The sequence below is a fragment of the Microcaecilia unicolor genome, chromosome 7 (genome assembly GCF_901765095.1).
Source record: "Microcaecilia unicolor chromosome 7, aMicUni1.1, whole genome shotgun sequence".
NCBI classification, from domain to species: Eukaryota; Metazoa; Chordata; class Amphibia; order Gymnophiona; family Siphonopidae; genus Microcaecilia; species Microcaecilia unicolor.
The window spans coordinates 1,816,696-1,836,486 of record NC_044037.1 but is presented as its reverse complement, the minus strand read 5'-3'; the positions used below and the strand labels follow the sequence as shown (position 1 = coordinate 1,836,486).

The 19,791-nt window shown below is 40.2% G+C and overlaps 1 protein-coding gene across 1 annotated transcript in view; it reads right to left on the bottom strand.

Moving 5' to 3' along the window:
• Positions 1–19,791, bottom strand: part of MED12 (mediator complex subunit 12) — a 295,163-nt gene that overhangs the window by 130,843 nt on the left and 144,529 nt on the right. Inside the window, 7 exon segments of the mRNA XM_030208869.1 lie at positions 1,729–1,849; positions 4,963–5,107; positions 5,366–5,593; positions 7,729–7,860; positions 8,872–9,035; positions 17,977–18,120; positions 18,228–18,346. Of these exon segments, the coding sequence (XP_030064729.1) occupies positions 1,729–1,849; positions 4,963–5,107; positions 5,366–5,593; positions 7,729–7,860; positions 8,872–9,035; positions 17,977–18,120; positions 18,228–18,346 (1,053 nt within the window).

The window sequence follows — 19,791 nt, the reverse complement described above, 5'->3', positions numbered from 1 at the left end:
ATTGAGCCTGCCATGAGTGGGAAAGCGCGGGGTACAAATGTAACAAAAAAAAAAAAAAATCACTTGCAGAGTACTTCTGCTCACCCATCTTGGGCCCAGGCCCACCCAAAATTAGGTGTCTGGCTACGCCCCTGATGTTAAGTAATAGTTAATTAGGGTCTGTCTTTCTTGTTTCTGTAGAGCGCTATAGAAATAATCGTAGTAGTTGAGCAGGGATTGTCTTTCGTGTTTGTGTACAGCACTGTGCATTGCCAGTAGCACTATAGAAATGATATATAGTAGTATTAAAGCAGAACCGTCTCTCTCGTGTTTGTATTCAGTGCTGAATATTTCTAGTAGTACTGTAGAAATGATAAGTAATAGTAATAGTTGACAGGACTGTCTTTCGTGTTTGTGTTCAACGTTGTGTATTTCTAGTAGTGCTATAGAAATGATAATTAAAAGTAGTTGAGCAGGGATTATCTTTTGTGTTTTATTTATTGCATTTGTATCCCGCATTTTCCCACCATATACATACACCGTATTTGTGTATAGCACTGTATATTTCTAATAGCACTTTAGAAATAAGTAGTAGTGCTATTACACAGGGACTGTCCTTTGTGTCTGTGTACAGCACTGCATATTTTTGGTAGCACTATAGAAATTAGTAGTGGTATTAGAGCAGGGACGACTGTCTTTCTTGTTTGTGTAGAGAGCTCTGTACTTCTAGTAGCACTACAGAAATGAACAGGGATAGTCTTTCTTCTGTGTGTACAGTGCTGCGTATTTCTTGTAGTGGGACTTGATTGGACAATTTCACATTTCTTGAGGGTGTGAATAGAATCACAGATGTCATGTTGGAACCACACTGAAAGAGGGATGGAGTTGCTTTTCTATTCATCAAGATAGTCGGGCATGTTTTTGAAGACCTTTATAGTGCAGGATGTTAAAGCATTTGGGACTGAATAGTTGGCTCTTGTGATCACTAGAAGAGACCAGAGTAATGCTGGATGAATTTTGTCTTACCCTGAACCTGGATCATGAGGTGTGACGTTTACATTTATCACATTTTAAACGTCTTTTTTTTTTCTGTATCTTTGGACACCTTTTCAGGCACAGAGTGCTTACCAACATACTTTAAGATTTAGTTAGCACTGCAGTACTGGAAAGGTGGCCTTTTGCCTTACACCGTAGTCTTTTCCTATTCAGCTGCAATATCCTACAATTCCCTTTATTCATCAGGAATACTATCAAAAGAGTGGAAAAAGTGAAATAAACTTTAACATCCACTTGCTCACCTCACATTTATTCCCACGTTAAAGGTTTATCACATCAATGCACGTTTCATGTAAAAAGCCACTGCACAACATCTCAGCTGACATTTTACGTCATCTGTTCCAATATTTTCTACCTGTCATCCTCAATGACTACTGGGCAAGGACTGCAAATATATCTACCAGCTTGCTACAGCTGACATGATAGCTGTGATAACATTTTATTGAACCTGTCAGAGCTCAAAGGGGAACAAGTCTCTCCTTTATATCTTAGGCTACTCAGCGAAACTGTCCCACAAAAAAAAAAATATTTATTTGCATTCATCTATTATTCCATCCGAAGCCTTACAAATAAGATGGAAAAAGGCCAATACAGAGCAGTCCTGGTTTTACCCTGTACTAGTAGTTTAAACATCAAGTGATTCATGGAGCTATCTGATAAGAATTCATTGGAAAAGACTCAGAGCTCACTCACCAGCATTCAGCAGAGATGGAATGGCAGCACTGCGGATCAGATCCTCCAGGAGTAAACACTGACGTGCTATGAGAATAGCCACAAAGGTGGCCAAGGAGTCATGGAAGGACAGGTCACTCACCTGGGTGGTCAAAAACAGAGAAGTACAACAAGAACAGCACAAAAGCAGGAAAAAAGTAAAGCCAATAACCCAGCTATCACAATCTGCCCTCTACAAGAATTCTCCTTCCAATTACCTTGCTATTCATTCTTAAGGACACTGGATACTGCCCTCATTTTATTTCTAACAAGCCAGCATTTACAGAAACCTGTCAAAACACTTCACATGAAGTTCTTTAGCACTGTGTGCAATCATGCCCCCATATGGCAAGCAGGATGATAGTAGTGGGTGACATCTGAGCTTGCAAAGGACATCCTATTCAATCACAGTAGTCCACAGGGATGGATTCTGCTCTTTCCTCCCTGGGTTTGCTGCTTTTTATTATTTTCTTTTCCCTCCTGCTACCATTGAAATTAGACTTTGTGGCCACCCGTTTGCATTGGCAGAAGAGCCAACCAAGAGATTTAAAAGGTCCCATGAAGAGCAAAGATGGTTGTCATTCATGCAGTCTAATACTGCTGCCAGACACCTGACCATGACATCCCCAATAGCATACACTACAACTTTATATTCAACTTCATTAGATCATTCAGGGAGCTCTAGTGCCTCCCCTGGCAGGCACAAACAGCTTATCACAACATTTCTGCTCGGAAGTCTATACAGAAGTATCATTGGAAGTACACTATTATTATTAGCATTTGTATAGCGCTACCAGACGCATGCAGCGCTGAACACCTGATACAAAGAGACAGTCCCTGCTCAAAAGAGCTTACAATCTAAATAATACAGACAGACAAGACAGTTATGGGTGAGGGAAATAATGGGTGAGAAGGGAGGAAGGGACACGGGGAGGGCAATTGTGGCTAGGAGCCAAAAGCAGCAGTGAAAAGGTGGGTTTTCAGCATAGATTTGAAAACAGGTAGAGATGGAGCTAGATGTACAGGCTCAGGAACTTTATTCCAGGCATAAGGTGCTGCGAGAGAAAAGGAGCCAAGCCTGAAGTTAGCAGTGGAGGAGAAGGGGGACGACAAGAGAGATTTGTCCAGAGAGCGGAGATCACGGGGAGGAATGTAGGGAGAGATGAGAGTGGAGAGGTAATGGGGGGCTGCATTTAAAGGTCAGTACGAGAAGTTTAAACTGTATGCAGAAGCGGACAGGGAGCCAGTGAAGTGACTTGAGGAGTGGGCTAGTGTGGGTATAACGATTCTGGAAAAATAGAATCTGAAAAGAAAAAAGTAGTATAGAACAAAAATAAGTGCAGAAGCCCAAAAGGGGGCTGAATTTTGACTGGAATAACTATGGGCAGAAACTTTTAAATAAATCAGTGCCCATAACTATAAAAAAAATAAAAGTTCTAAATCTAGTACTGACTGGTACTCTCCAGAACTGTTTCTTCTGAAGCAGTCCTGTTGTAATTTTGAGACACAATGGAGAAAAATGAATGATATTTTTATTAAGGAGCAATGGCAAAAAATGGTAGGTCAATATAACGTTAGACTGAGAGACAAGGAAGAACTTTTACTCTAATTTAATTGGTGATAAAAATATTGATGTTTAACTTTTTTACCTCTTAAATAAATTAACTGTGTATTCTATTACTGTTTCTTCCAATGTCACCTCAGCTACATTGCAACAACTAACTATTTTCAAGATAAATTATCTACAAGAGCTACGTTCAGCACAGATCTAAATTTCCTTATTCCATCGGAGATCTTTATACAAATAGATTCAGTTTGTGCAGATAGATTCTGGTCAGAATTCTTACCAGTTAAATGGTCAGATTTTCTCACTCATATGTAATTTCTATCTCAGGATGCTTGTTCTCCATATATCTTATGAAAACAGCTCCTATTGGTTTTAAAATATTATTTGAATGGATTTGTATTTCTTTACAGACAGGACCATTTCCATCTGCTATGACAGAGATCACTTCTTACCCCAATTATAAAAACAATCCACCTCACATTACTAATTACAGACCTATTGCCTCAATCTTTCTTTTTCAGATTATGGAAGGCATCATCACTATTCGTAATCCTATTCCATCTTCACTCAAACAGGTGAAACCTAATATATTTCTGCCAGTATAACTATAGTTGAAGGATGGATGCAAAAATGTTGTTTAAAAATAAATGTAGATAAAGACCAAACTTTTACTGATATGAAATAAACTCAATCCTGTGTAAGAAAATTATATTATATTAAAATTCAGAACAAGGAATATAAATTGGTTTTAGAGATTAGGATTTTAGGGATTATCTTTGATATGTTATCATTACCCCTGCTAACTTGCTTATAAAAAAACTTTTTTACTTCTGAAATGTTAAGTTGGATAAGCAAATAATTCAGAAAGAATTCTTTTCAACTTTTAGTTCAAAGTCGTTTACGCTTTCACATCAACTGTTGCAATTTGTGTTGCTAGTTCCAATTCTATCTTGAAAAAATTAAGAACAATTCAAAACACAGCAGTAAGACTGATCTTTTCTTTATCTACTACTGATCATGTTTCCCCATATCTAATCCATTTATATTGGCTTCCTTTTGAAAGTAGACTTTTGTATTTTATTTAGAATTCAGCATGGTTTTAGCACCTTTATATGTATGATTTATTCTGTTTTTCTCAGAATACTAGCTGTTCTCTACGTAATACAAACTATGTTAATTTTCCTAACAGTAGAGGTAAGAAGTCTACTCAATACACAAATTCATCTTTTGCATATGAAGCTGCTAAATTATGGGAAGACCTCTCCATTCAGATCAGATCAATCTGAAACAATTAAAAACATTTTTATTTAATGTCATATTTTTCTGAATATTCTACTGTTACATTTTTATTTCTTTTTCTTTTGTTTAGATGAAACCCAGATGTAGGCTCTGAAAATTGTTTCAGTTCCTGTTAATGTGATCCACATTGAGCTCCTTTCAGGTATATGTACAATGTAAGAGAGATTGCTATGCTATGTTGATATGTCCTCCAATGAAGTACAAGCTACCAGCTAAGAACATGCTTCTCACTTAAAACTATTTTCCTTTCCTTTTTCCAGCCCTCCCCTTTGCAACACTCAAACACCTTGCCCCTGATCCTGCTTCTAATCCCAGTTTTCTTTCATTGCCCAGCTTCGGTCAGGACTTACGTCTACGTTACAAAGTAGGTCGTTGAATCCACAGGTGCCATTGTTGGATGAGCAGCATAAAGCCTTCAGTACTCCCAGCCACTCCGCACTCAGAGATTTGCAGTAACCAGTCAGTTCAGCACACAGGATGGCTATATCATTAACTCTGTGCCAATGAAAGATGTTGTTCAGCTGTCACAGAAGCCAATCACAAAAAAAAGATGACAATATTCCCTCCCAGTCCTCTACTATCCATGAGCTTTAACAAAGCCAATCAGAACACAGAACAACAATTAATCTTCCTCATGAACATCAGTGACATCCAATTCCCTCCCAGCAGCCACACACTGCTCTCTCGCTAACCAGGGCAGAACCACCAATCATCTCTAACAAAAATCACGTGTGATGTACTCAGCTCACTGACCTGTCAGGATCATGATGCCCCACACATACATGCATTAGGGCATTACACACAAAACTATAGCGACTGGCAGGGTTATCATTCAGTATCTTGCCCAGCATGGAATAGCTGAAGTTGTGTGCAGATGGATTCTCAATGGTGTCCATCATAAACTCTGGTTCCCACAGCATGTTCGAGTCTGATGGTTCCACATTGCAATATATTGTGTTCTTCACCTTCGAGCAGAAGTCACTGATGTAAGCAGAACAAAGAAATTAATAGCAAAAACTAAATATGGGACTTGCCAAACACCACTGAAAAGAGAAAACGAATGAGAAATTTTCTGTATTAAATATTCTTGCTTTCCACCCCTAGAACAGAGTGGTCACATTAGGTCATATCACAAAATGAAAGGGCAGCAAGGGACCAAGAAATTATACACTTTATGAAAGGCAGCATCCAACATACCTAACGTATCTCAAACCAACGTTCAACTAAATCTGCAAATAAATTCGATGTTTGATTTTTAAGGTCCTCAGACAAAATGGGCCAGAGTACTTAAAGAATAAGTCAGCCCGTTACACTCCTTTGAGATCTCTAAGGTCCTCTCAAGAAGCATCACTATTTGTGCCCTCATCAAAAGAACTTGTAGAATCTGATACCTGCCAGCGAGCCCCCACACTCTGGAATTTACTCCCAGAGGGGCTACATCTTAACTCAAGACTACTTCTACTTCAGGAAGGTGAAAGCCTGACTTTTCTCCCAAGCCTTTAAAACATAGTGTGACCGACTATAAAACACTCTGCATATGGAGTAACTTGCAACACACAATAACTTAGACCAGTTCCTTGTATCTTATTTAACTGTATAAAGAACTTGCCTTGACTTTAATCAACCACATATTTATCCCAGCTGACTCTCTAACACTATCTTGTTTCCATCTATATATCTGCACTTGATCCCTCAGTAGATGGTAAGCTACGTTACAGAAAAGCAATAGCATCACATCTATGTTATTTGAATGTTCTAATGCATGCTTATTAGGTGTTATCATTGGTATTATGCTGACACTGCTTTATACTGTTTCATGGTACTATTAGATTTTAATTTGCTATTCAAGTTTACCTTATTATATTTATATTTGGTCATTTTTATTATTGTGAAGCTGTTAGCAAAATTGGTAAGTTTTATGCTACACCGCCTTGGGTGAAATCTTGCTGCACACTGCCTTGAGTGAATCTCTTCATAAAGGTGGTTAATAAATCCCCATAATTAAACAAATAAAATAAAGCAAAGCGATATAGGAAGTCTCAAATAAATAATTGCCAAAGGTTGTTCCTTTAAATGAAGTATTTAATCCGTCAGCTGCTGGCTTTTCTTGGACTCACATTTACACCAAGCAGTTAAGTAACTGAGGCTGATGAACAAGATTTGTGTTGTCTTGTATCCTGATGTCCAAAAAGAATACCTGCTACAACTTCATTATCGCAGAAGACAAGCAGGTTCCAATCTTCGAACAGCTGCCACGACCTCCAGTGGCAATCTTACAAGACTGCTGCTGGAAGTTGTGGCAGCTATTTTGACTGTGGACACAGGATAGACAGGCATGACTAGCCACTAGATTACCTGGGCATAAGGTAGGCCCAGGGACAGCAGAAAAGGTTTTTGTTTTGGCAAAAAATGCACCCAGCATTTTCAGCTGGAACAAGGCTGAATGCGAATTTTGAGCTGGTTTCGGCACCGAAGCCAAAAGTCAGTCAGCCTCTACCTTGTGCCATCCCCACCTAGACTCCCCCCCTCCAGCCCCCAGCCCTAAGTGCCCCCTAGTGACCAACCACCCCACCTGCATATGCCCCCTTTCCAACTGGCCCCCACAAGCCTACCTAAATGTAAATACCTTGTTTCTAGTGATGTGGGCAGGATCAACCCCAGTCACTCAAGCATTCAGAGGCACCTTCTTACTAAGTGGTGCTGGTGACCCCTAGCAGTAGTTGGAAACATAACCCCCCCCCCTAGTGGTAGTACCACAAAACTACCACTAGGGGTCGCCAGCACCATTTTGGAAAAAGGCACTGGTGAGCGAAGGAGTCACTGTGAATTGCTTATGTCTGCATCACTAAACACCAGGGATTTACCCACAGGAACCAAATAGAATTATCTTATTTCAGCTGCTTCTGTACTTGTATTTGACACTTTTTTTCTGGAACAATTTTATCCTGTTGTATTATGTAATTTTCCAGTAACTTTGTTAGCCATATTGAGCCCGCATAAGCTGGGAAAATGTTGGATACAAGTGAACCAAATAAATAGAATGGTAAATGTTATACACAAATGACCTTTTTCCAGGAGCTGACTACATGAAAGGCCCCTGTATATCACATATTTACCTAAACAGTTCCCCAAATTTATTCTTCAAATGACTGCATGAGGTATAGAGATCATAGAGGTATGCCAGAATGCAACGTTCAGCTGAGGAACCATCCGATCGATTCATTCCATGCTTCACTACTCCACACAAACTGCATGGGTAAAACAGAAACGAAGAGTCATTCAGAATGCATTCCATGGCTTATTACAGCACATAAGAGAAACCCAAAGACGGAAATTCTACTGAACAGTGGAAGAGACAGGCAGAGATACTGGCAAAGGATTCATTATATACCTCAACAATGAAGACAACCTGTATTGGGGTGCAGAAAAGGAGGCAAACAAACCCAGCCTGGGGCTTGGCAGAAACCCACATTTCTTGCAATTAGTAACAGTTGCGGTATGAACAAATACAAGTATTATTGTGGTAAAAAAAAAGGTTCATGTTAGGTAGATACATTGCGGAAGTCTGTGTGTCCAATCATGCACCGTTGGGCCCTCTATACTCTTCCAATGAACTGTGATCTCACACTGAACTGAAGATAATCCCAATCATAAACAGTGTTTCTCCCATGTCAGACATTTTCCTCTGGTCTCCAACACAAGAGGCACACCTTAGAAGTCCAATGAACCCTAATCTCTCCCTATGTTTGTAACCATATTTTAAAAATCTTGACTTTGAGGAAGCCCCACTAGATGTGTTTCAGAGACTCTTTTTCCCCCCACTTCCACCTTTTTTAAATATGTGGAATATACCCGGTCTGGGCTTCCAGTAAGGTATTTTTAAACAACATCCACGCCCAATGTAAATTTCTGACCTTTGCAGCTGCTCCTCTTAAGTTTTTATTTTGATCAGTCTCCTCATTTTAACATAGTCTCCTTTTTGAAAGTTAGAGCAGCAGGCTGTGAGAACCAGGGAACCAGGTTCAAATCCCACTGTCCTTCCTTGTGATCTTGGGCAAGTCACTTGATCCTCCATTGCCTCAGGTACAAATTTAGATTGCAAGCTCTCTTGGTACAGGGAAAATACCTTCTGTATCTGAATGCACTCCATTGGGCAAGGCATGAGTTAAATACAAATCTCTTACCCATTCAAAACAGGTCTCCATTTATAAACGCAAAGTATTTTAGTAGCATGAAGGGAACAGTATCTGGCATCTTACCCTTCGAAGACTTGGGCTGTCTGCTCCTGGTTGAGGATGAGGCATGAATGATAATGGCGAAGCACTGCCACGATGCACAGGCACAAGCTGGTAGTGTAACTGCCAACCAAACTGGAGGACTTGAGGAGTAGCTCTGCCTCCACCACGCTGAGCTCATTAAGTAGCTGTAGCCAACAGGGAAAAAGAGGTGAGGGCAAAAGAAAGACCAAGAAAGGAGAGGAAAGAGAAGAAAGCAGCGAAAGGGCAAGAAGATGATAAAGACTGAATGAGTAAGTATGGATGTAAGTACAGAAGAAGGAAAAAGAAAGAGGGCAGGAAGGAATACGAGAGAATGGAGAAAAGAGCAAGGAAGAAATTGTGGGGAGGAGAAAGAAAAGAGGATGAGCAGCAAAGAGAACAGATAGGATAGTGAGGAGAAGAAGGGACAAACAGAAGATAAATTAGGAGGAAGAAGGAAGTGAACAAAAAATGCAATATAAATGAAAAGTGTAGGAGAAAATATCAGAAGATAGGAGAAATGGACACAGAGAACAAAGACGTTGTGAGACGAAGACAAGCAGGCAGAAATAAGGGTGAAGAGAGAGATGAGAAAGGGGAGAAAGACGACAAGAAGTGCCCAAGAACAAAGCACTGTATTTCATAGCTACTAGAGAATGGAAAGCCAGGTTCCTCTGCCTCTTACTTGTATCTTGCACTGCACACTCTCTATACAGTGCCCAGTGCCCTCCTGCTCTGCTTCCCATTACCCAATGCCCTCTCCCTTTGTACTCTTCCCACAAGCTGCAACCTGCTAGCACCTTCCCATACACTGCTCATCCAAATCTCCTCCTCCATTCAGTGTCCCCTGTGTCCTCCAGATAGGCAGAACTTCACAAATGGATGCCTAAACATTTTTTTAAAGTCAACACAAATGCCTATGTATATGGTTACAAAATAGTTCTAAGAGCCTCTTTCTCCTCCCAGAAGTAATTTATAAAGGCACTTGTAGTACACATTGTATGTATACTATAAAAGGCAACACATCCCGCCATTTCTGAAAATAGCTCTGGGACCCTCCCCCTCGCGTGTATATTATGCATGTGTGGATATATTTTTTAAAGTACATATATACACAGCAACTCCAGCCCAGGTCTGCTCAAAACATATCTTGATCAGCCTATGAACATATCATGTAAGAGGTACTGCTGGTTTACCTACCTTTTTATGTTTTAATATGTATGCATAACCTTTATAACAGCATTTTCCACATGCAACGTGTTTTCCACAGATAAATCAGGCACAAAATCAGTGATATCATGTTGCCAGAAAAGAACAGCTCACCCAGGGCTCAGCCTAACCAAACGCACCATCACTAACTGTAGATTGCACTAAACAATGGTGCAAAGTAGAAGAGATAAAGGGGGGGGGGGACAAGTGGCTGCTTTTCATATGATATATTGCAATGCTGATCTGAGGAAGGCAAGCGAGGTTTCGCTTTATGTTTGTTTTTTGAAAAAAACTGTCAAATTTTGGACATGCTGAGTCTAAGCATTGCACAATCACAACCAACGTCCAAAGAAAGAAAGGAACGCCAAAAAATGATAGCTAAGTACCTGCTTCGGATTTAGCATGTTAGTCCATCTGCCAGAGTCCACGTGGCTACTGGAATTTATTTATTTGGATTTATTTTACCATCGTTTTGAACAAATTCACCCAAGGAGGTGTACAGCAAAAATAAGTCAAAGACTGGCAACAGACCATTAGAGCTATAAAAGAACCGAAACAACAACAGAAAGTATGGCATACTATACTACTTGCAATGTCAATAAAATACGTAATAAAAAATTTTTATGTTTCAACATTTTTTATTGATTGTTCAACCTTATAACAATACAGGTAAATCTGGTATTATACAACTGAGAGTAATACCACATATTTGTGCATTATAACAAGAACAATCATCATCAACCTTTTTTGTTGTTTTTATCATTCCCGCCCTCCTATCCCTCAGGTCCGACCCCTTAGAATCAAACATTAAATCTAACATGACTATATCCATAGAGATCAACCTTTGTACATTAATAATGTTCACCTAAAACATCTCTTTATTATAGCTGTGATACAACTCTATCAGTCACTTATGTTTCTACTATGATCACCAGCCGTACATCTATCCAGTGCTGTCTGGACAGACAAGTCTCCGAGAGCTTGTACTCTGATAGCCCTCCAAGACTTCTCCTCTTCTTTATTATTACTACTACTACTACTATTTAGCATTTCTATAGCGCTACAAGGCTTACGCAGCGCTGCACAAACATATTATTACCTCTACATTTTTGTTAAAGAACTATGAACCCATCCTCTTGTTAACCAATTATCTTTAATCCAGTATTCCAATTTTCTCCCCTCCCTCCTCCCTCTATATCCCCCCCCCCCATGATTCCTTGTGTCCCTTCTCTCTCTCTCCCTCCCTGTCCCAGTACTTTATTCGACTCCGTGCTATCTGAGGTCGCAGGGCACCTCAGTCCATCTCATCTCCATTCATTTTATTCTCTCCTGATTCCTGTTATCTCCACTAGGTATCGAGTTCAACACCAGACTGCGTGCTCTGTGGGGAAGGGGACTGTATGTATTTATCCCACGTTTGAAAGAAAAGTTTTTTCCATTTGAACATTGAACGTGCATATTGGAGTTCTAACATCATCAACCCGTGAAATCTGTTCCTCCAATGCCAGTATGACGGGGCCTGATCGCTGTCCACACTCCCAACACCACCCGTTTACCCACCATTCCTGCTTTCCGTATCATCAATTTAAAGTGTTTATCTTGAGTCCCAAAATCTTCATAGTAATCTAGTAAGAAACCCACTGGTGACATTTTCACTGGTCGACCCCCAAATGTGCCAAATATTGGGTTATCTCTTTCCAAAATGCCTGTATTTGTGTACATTCCCAAAATGCATAAATGAATGAATTAGTGTCTTGTCTACATTTCATGCAAATCGAGGAATCAATCCCCCCTACTTTAAAGAGTCGTTCCTGTGTGAAGTACACCCTATGTATTACTTTAAAGTTGCATTCCCTCAACTCTGCACTGATCAAACCCGTTGGTATTCTCTTAATCATTTTATTGAGGTCTATAAAATTTATGGAGAGGCCTAGATCTCGACCCCATCGTTGCTGTAATATTTCTTTCACAGGAGCCACTTTTATATTATCTAGTGCCAATTTCAGGGTTGAGATCGAGATCCCCCTATCCTGAAGAGGTTCATAGAACTCAAGTATTTTCTGTTGAATAGGAAACTTGTGATATCTTATGTCCAGGCTCTTAACATAGTGTTGTATCTGTCTATATGCAAACATATCACGTGTCTCTACCTTCCCTGTTGCCAATAACGATTCCCATGTCTTTAACTTCCCTTCTGCATCTAATAAATCATATATAAACCGTAGTCCTTTGCTCTCCCATCGACGAAAACTACCAGTATCACTGCCTGGGATAAACTCCGGATTCCCCACCAATGATATGTGGTCTGATAGTCGTGGGTTCCCTCCTAGCAATGACACCAGAAAACTCCATGACGCCCTCAGCGATTTCGTAATAAAAAATTTTAATAGACAGCAAAGATGGAACATATAGATAGCTAAGATAGATTAATAGGTGTTAGAAAATATGGGGAATAACTTTAAAAAAAAAAGTTACACATACAGAGTCGTATTCTCAAAGCACCTAGACTTACAAATTTTCATAAGTTACTATGAAACTTTGTAAGACTAAGTGCTTTGAAACTCAGCTCCAAAGTCAGAAAGGTGCTTGATTATTATCTCAGCTAGGGTATACATGGATAAGCATGTCTTGCTCAGTATGTGCAGCCAGTGTTACTGCTGTTTGTGATCTGTAACCTGTCGTTAAAATCATCCATAGTACCTGAAGACTAGAGGGTGGCCAATGTAACACAGATTTTTAAAAAGGGTTCCAGGGCTGATCTGGAAAATTACAGACCGGTAAGACTGATGTCAGTAACGTGCAAAAGAGTGGAAACTATTATAAAGAATAAAATTACATAACACACAGTCAAACAACAGAGTCAGCACTGGGTCTTGCCTCACCAATCTGCTTAATTTCTTTGAAGGCATGAACATGTCAATAAAGGTGAACCAGCTGATGTAATGTATCTACATTTTCAGAAAGCTTTTGACAAAGTTCCTCACGAGAGACTCCTGAGAAAATTAAAGAATCATGGGATAGGAGGCAATGTCCTTCTGTGGATTACGAATTGGTTATTGGAAAGAAAACAGAGGGTAGGGTTAAATAGGTATTTTTCTCAATGGAGGAGGGTGAGTAGTGGAGTGCCGCAGGGATCTGTACTGAAAACGATGAGTGAGGCAGTTAAATTTGCATATGGCACAAAACTATTCAAAGTTGTTAAAACACATGCGGACTATAAGAATTGCAGGAAGACCTTAGGAAATTGGAAGACTGGCCACCCCAAATGGCAGATGAAACTTAATGTGGATAAATGCAAAGTGATGCACATTGGGACGAATAATCCCAATCATAGTTACCTGATGCTAGGAATTATTAGGAAAGGGATGGTAAATAAGAAAGAATACTATAATGCCTCTGTATCGTTCAAAAGTACGACCTCACCTTGAGTATAGTGTTCAATTCTGGTCATCGTATCTCAAAAAAGATATAGCGGAATTAGAAAAGGTTCAAATAAGAGTGACCAAAACAATAAAGGGGATGGATCTCCTCTCGTATGAAGAAAGGCTAAAGAGGTTAGGGCTTTTCAGCTTGGAGAAGAGACAGCTGAGGGAGATATGATTCAGGTCTATAAAATCCTGAGTGAATTGATTTCTCACTCTTTCAAAAAGCACAAAGACTAGAGGACACCCAATGAAGTTACATGGAAATACTTTTAAAACAAATAGGAGGAAATATTGTTTCACTCAACGAAAACAAATAGTTAAGCTCAGGAACGCATTGCCAGAGGATGTGGTATCAGCAGTTAGTTTATCAGGGTTTAAAAAGGTTTGAAAAGATTCCTGGAGGAAAAGTTCATAGTCTGTTATCGAGATGGGCATGGGGGAAGTCACTGCTTGCCCTGGGATTGGTAATATGGAATGTTGCTACTATTTGGGTTTCTGTAGGTGTTTGTGACCTGAATTAGCCACTGTTAGAAATAGGATAGTGGGGGGCATGTCAAGATGGCGCCGTGAGCGGTAACGTTTGAAGTGCTCTCCGCTTCACAGTTGCTAAACTTGTCTTTTCCTATTGCCTCACTTACAACATGCCCCATACAAAACGAAAGGGAACGATTCGGAAGAATCCCCTACCTTCTGGAACGTCCACGCCGGTAACTGTGGGCCTGGAACGCTTCTTCCCTGCTCTTTCCCGACAAGGTGAAGTGGAGTCCATAGCGGGAGGAACCGGTGAAGCGGTTCCCCCGCTGGAAATTGAAACATCTCTCTCCCCACCAAGCTCTATGACGCCTCCTTGCCCTGCAGCTGCTGTGATTCGAACGGGGTTCCCTGTGGAGCCCAGAAGGGGCGATCCCGAGGAGCCCAGAGGGGAGCTTGAATCTGGAGAAAATTCTGCGGTTGCCGGAGAGATGGAGGTGAGCCTGGGCAAGATTTGGCTGAAGCTGGTAGAAATGGACAAAATATTGAAACAATCTTCTGAAGAGGTAAAGATATGGAATGCAAATATACAGGAGGTGAAGAACTCCCATGAGTTGGTGAAACAAGATTTTTCTTTGAAAATTGAGGCCTTGCAGGGAGAGTCTAAACAAACTGAAGAATTTAAAATCGCTGTGATAAAGGATAATATGGATTTAAGAAGGAGGATAGAGCAAGTGGAGAACTATAATAGGAGATTAAATCTCCAAATATTGAATTTTCCTAGACTGTTAGGAGTGTCCCCGAACGATATGTTTTGCAGGTATTTAAAAGAAAATTTGAAATTTCCCCAAGAAGTGTTTCCACCGTTGAATAAAATTTATTATATACCATCTACAATGAAAAAAATAGACTCAGAGAAGTCAATAGACCTGCAAAACGTTACAGATATTTTGGAACAATCAATTGAAGATGTAACAGAAAGAGGGACATTAATCGTTTCATTTGTATTTCAGCAGGACTTAAATGCAATAGTGCGTTTGTATTTTAAATCAACTGACCGTTTGTTTGCTGGGGAAAAAATTTGGCTTTATCCGGACGTGACTAAGTCCACTCAAGAAAGACGAAAAATATTTCTTTCTATGAGACCAAAAGTTTTGGAATTGGGGGCTTCATTCCTCCTGGCCTACCCTTGTATATGTATTATTAGACTAAATCAGATAAAATATGTTTATTATTTGCCTAACCAACTCCAGACCTTCCTAGACAGTAATCAATCTGTAGAGTAATAAAGAAGTAAGGAATGACGGAACCATAATTAGATTATAATGATTTATCTATATTGTGTTTAACTTCACTATATTCCTACCCCCCCCCCCCCCCTTTTTCTTTTCACATTGAGGTCTAAGGAAGCCATGTTATAAGAAGAGAACATTTTTTCTTGATTTCCTGATTTGTAAAATTTATTACTTAATGGCTGTATTATACTTTGCAGTATTATAATATCTGTATAAGTATTAAAATCTAATAAAAATTATATACAAAAAAAAAAAAAAAAGAAACAGGATAGTGGGCTAGACCGACCTTTGGTCTGACCCAGTATGGCTATTCTTATGTACTTATGTTATGTTCTTAAGTTAGTTACTTCTTCCATTAAAGGCCTGGTTGATGAGCCTTCACCTGCTTCCTGAAGTAGAGATAGTCTTGTGTTACGCAAAGCCTTTCAGGCAGTACATTCCAGAGCATGGTGTTACTCACTGGTGGGTATTGCATGATGTCCTCTGAAGAAAGCGTGATTAGGGATACTCCTTGTGAGGATCTTAGTAACCCTGAAGAACAGGATCTCCCTTCTACACACCTCCAAGTACTCTGGGCCATTTCTTTTAAGGGCCTTTAAGATCAGTCTAGGCAGGGTGTATGTTCTTGGGGATCAGAAGTACCCATGACAAAGGCCTTGGTTTCACTTTTTGAAGTGGAACCGATTCTTTTACACTGGACTGCAGGAGGAGATAGACTTTTTCCTGAAGCAGAAAGGGCTGGGGCATGGAGCTGATGTGGCCAAAACCACAACAAAGTTCAAAATGGTGGCAGTGTAGAACCAGAGGTGGTATCTCAGCTTTATAATGCTGAGAAACCACCATACTATGGTTATCTGTTCCCAGTGCTGAATAAAGCAAGGGCACCCAACCTCCTACATTTACGGAAGGATGCATATTCTGAAGGGAAAGTGGCTGTGACTATAGATGACAGTTAAAAAGTAGCCAGTTGCTTCACTTTTAAAGGCACAGCTTGCTTTGCTTATCCTTCTCACCAATAAGCAAAAAGTAGAACATCGAGTCTGTTGAGGTTTGAGTTATGAAGCAAATAAAAGCTGTTCTACAGTATTGGGATGCATTCGATCATATAAAGGATAATGTAAATGCTTTCAATACAGCCTATAAAGTGGTCCTGAACTCTAATCCGACCAACTAGAGTCCCATGGGACCCCAATATATTTTTATTTGTGTGCTATAGCAAATAATCTGATGGTGTTTCAGCAATTTGTTGCCTAGGTATCACTCAATGCAGCAATGTTATTAGGATGCATTTTGGTGCAGAAACATTTTAAATATAATTTTATTTCTGTTTGAGTTCCCAAATACCCCATTATCACTATTTGAATTAAAAAGCATTTATTATAACAACTTTGGGTTTTACCTGTGCTGATCACTTACTGCACAATATGGCAAGGGGGCTTATGTTTGGTGCTGCAGATACTCTAAAGCGCATTTTGGAGGAAAGTGAGTTCTGGCACCCAGAAATGGTCTATAATTAAGATTGAGATATCTTTCTCATACATTTTTCTGCAACTGATCTAAGTGACATGAAGATATTTGTGCTGAAGTGAACTGATTGGTTGTTCAGCTGAACAACGCTGATGTTTGAGCTTTTAGAACCCTGGAGGATGCCTTCAGTTTAGGCCTTTACAAGCATTCAAACAGCTGAATTGTGGGCCTGGGAACCTCCAACGACTTATGCATCAACTTGGAAGATCCTTGATGCTATACTTGTGTGTCCTTTGAGGCTGGACTCAAAGACATTGTGCAGGGAGGTGGAAGAAACTTCTGGCAAGGAAAGCCTGCTAGAATGTGCCATGTCAGCTTATCACTGCATATGCATTACCTTTTTCTCTTGTTTCTGGCAAGCGAAAGTCTCTTCTCTACTTCACGTTTTCTTAGTCAATTTCAGCAGTCCTTATGGGATCATACAGACAAGTCCACAGTACTTACAGTCAACCCGGTTGTTGTCAGAGCCCAAACAAATGAAATATTTGGAGTATGTCAAAGTTCTAAACTTCTTTGAGAAAACAATGCAAACATGAAAACCTCTTAAAAAACGGACAGCTCAGTTTTCACGTCTATTTGGCAGAGCAGAACAAAAAACTTCAATGCTGAGGAGAAGGGCTGAGCACATTGATGCCCTGGGACTGGTAGCATGGAATGTTGCTACTAATTGGGTTTCTGAAAGGTACTTGTGACCTGGATTGGCCACTGTTTGAAGCAGGATACTGAGCTAAATAGACCATTGGTCTGATCCAGTAGGGCTATTTTTATGTTATGCTCTCAGAACTTAGTTCTGGGCTCTGGGAGAGCTGTTATGTCCAAACAACAAGCAATACCATCACCTACTTGTGTGCCTGACTCAATTCTGCTTGTTGCCAGAAAATACATTTATATATGAAAAATGTTTTATAAAAACTACTTCCATATTGCACAACTCTCCGTACAGTGCCCTCTATCTCTCCTCCCACGTTGCTTCCCAAATAGTGCACACCTCTCCATGCAGGGCCCTCTCCCCTTTTGGTGTGTCTCACACAGTGCTGATTGCCCTCTTTCCCCTTATTATTTTCCCACACACACTTAACTCCTCCACTTTGAATCCCATGATCTCCCGTAATGATCCTTATCATGCTTTTCCTTTGGGCCCTTTGGTACTGGAACAGTTATTTTGTGTGTTTGTCCCATACCTGGATTGCAAAGTCGATGAGCCCACTGATATTCAGGGAATACTCCATCAAGTCAAAAATGAACTGAATATGTTGCACAAGAGGCAGGTGATAGGACATGCCTAAGGCAAAATTGTTAATCTGCTCCAGAACATTCCGAGAGACCTAGACAAAAATAGGTACAAGTGACCAATAGCACTGTTCCTTACAATCTTCCAAAGTATAAGTTCCCATTCTTTGGGTTACTGTCACAGATGAGAAATAGCACCTACCTGTGAGGTGACTTGATGCTGATCAAAATGAGATAGATGCTGAAACTTAGCAAAAATATCTTCAGCTGTGGGAAATGCTTCTGGTTTGTTCCTCTTCCGTTTTTGGCCTTCATCACCTCCTAGCAAAGACAAACAGTGAAGAAGTCATCAACAGAATGTGTAGAAAGAACAGGTGCTAAACACAAAATTCTGCAATTGTTGGGGGAGAGGGGAGACACCAGACCACATGGAAGGCAAAGGGGATAGGGATACGCTAGACCACAGGGATGGAGAAGGGCAAAAGGGATAGGGATACGCTAGACCACAAGGACAGAGAAGGGCAAGGGGGCAGGGAGATGCTGAACCATAGGTCTGGAGGAGAAGGGAGAAGGGACTGATAGAAATGTGATGGAGGCCGTGGAGGGTTGTCAAGGAGATGATATAAGCAGAATGTAGTCAATCCAGAGGGCGGTTATTAAAATGATCAGTGGTCATCATAAAGTGTATGGGGACAGACTTAAAGATCTCAATAGGTATACTTTGGGGAAAAAAAGGCAAGAAAAGGGAGATATGATAGAGACATTAAATACCTACAATGCATAAATGCACAGGAGTCAAGTCTCTTTCAACTGAAAGGAAGCTCTGAAACGAGGAGGCATAGGATGAAGGTAAAAGGGGACAGAATGAGAAGTAACCTGAGGAAAAACTTCTTCATGGAAAGGGTGGCAAGTTCATGGAGACGAAAACAATATCTGAATTCAAAAAGCTTGAGACAAGTACATAGGATCCAGTAGATGGCATGGATGGGCAGACTGGATAGGCCGTATGGTCTTTATCTGCCTATATATTTCTTTGAGTGAGAAGCATAATGAGTACAGAAAGTAATATTGTGATGATAAGAAGTGAGTGAAATAAAGAAGGGAATAGGAGGCTAGGGAAGAAGGGAGACAGGAGAAATGGGAGAACAAGGGGTGAGAGGAAACAGAAAGCTGATATGTAGGTGAAAAGTAAAAAGGAGATGAGGACTAGAAAGTGAGAAAGTGGGTGAAATCTGACTGGACAGAGGGACAGGAAAAAAGAAGAGTGAAAAGAACCGGAATGCCCTCCCAAGAACTATCAGATCAATCAGTGGCTATCTACCCTTCCAGAAATCACTAAAAACCCATCTGTTCAAGCAAGCCTATCCTAATGACCCAAACTAATTCTATGAATCCTACTACCCATCACATATCCAGGAGACAACGACAATGACCTTGGCTATCTTTCCAACCAAAATTCCATTTGCTTATCCTGTACCCATCCCCCTCCTGCTTCTTCTACCCTTGCTCACACCTCTCCTACTCCTTCACCCCTCTCCCTCTTTACCTATCACTTTTGTTATTCTGCTATATTTAACTTTTATTTTCTCATCAATATCCTGTAATCCCTATTACTATGTAAACCGCATTGAACCTGCTTTGAGTGGGAAAGCGCAGGGTACAAATGGGATAATAATAAAAGGGAAAGATCAAGATATCAGACAGATGTAGTAAGTAAGTAAATCTAGACTGCCCCAATTTGACATTTCGTCCTTTAGATTGTAAGC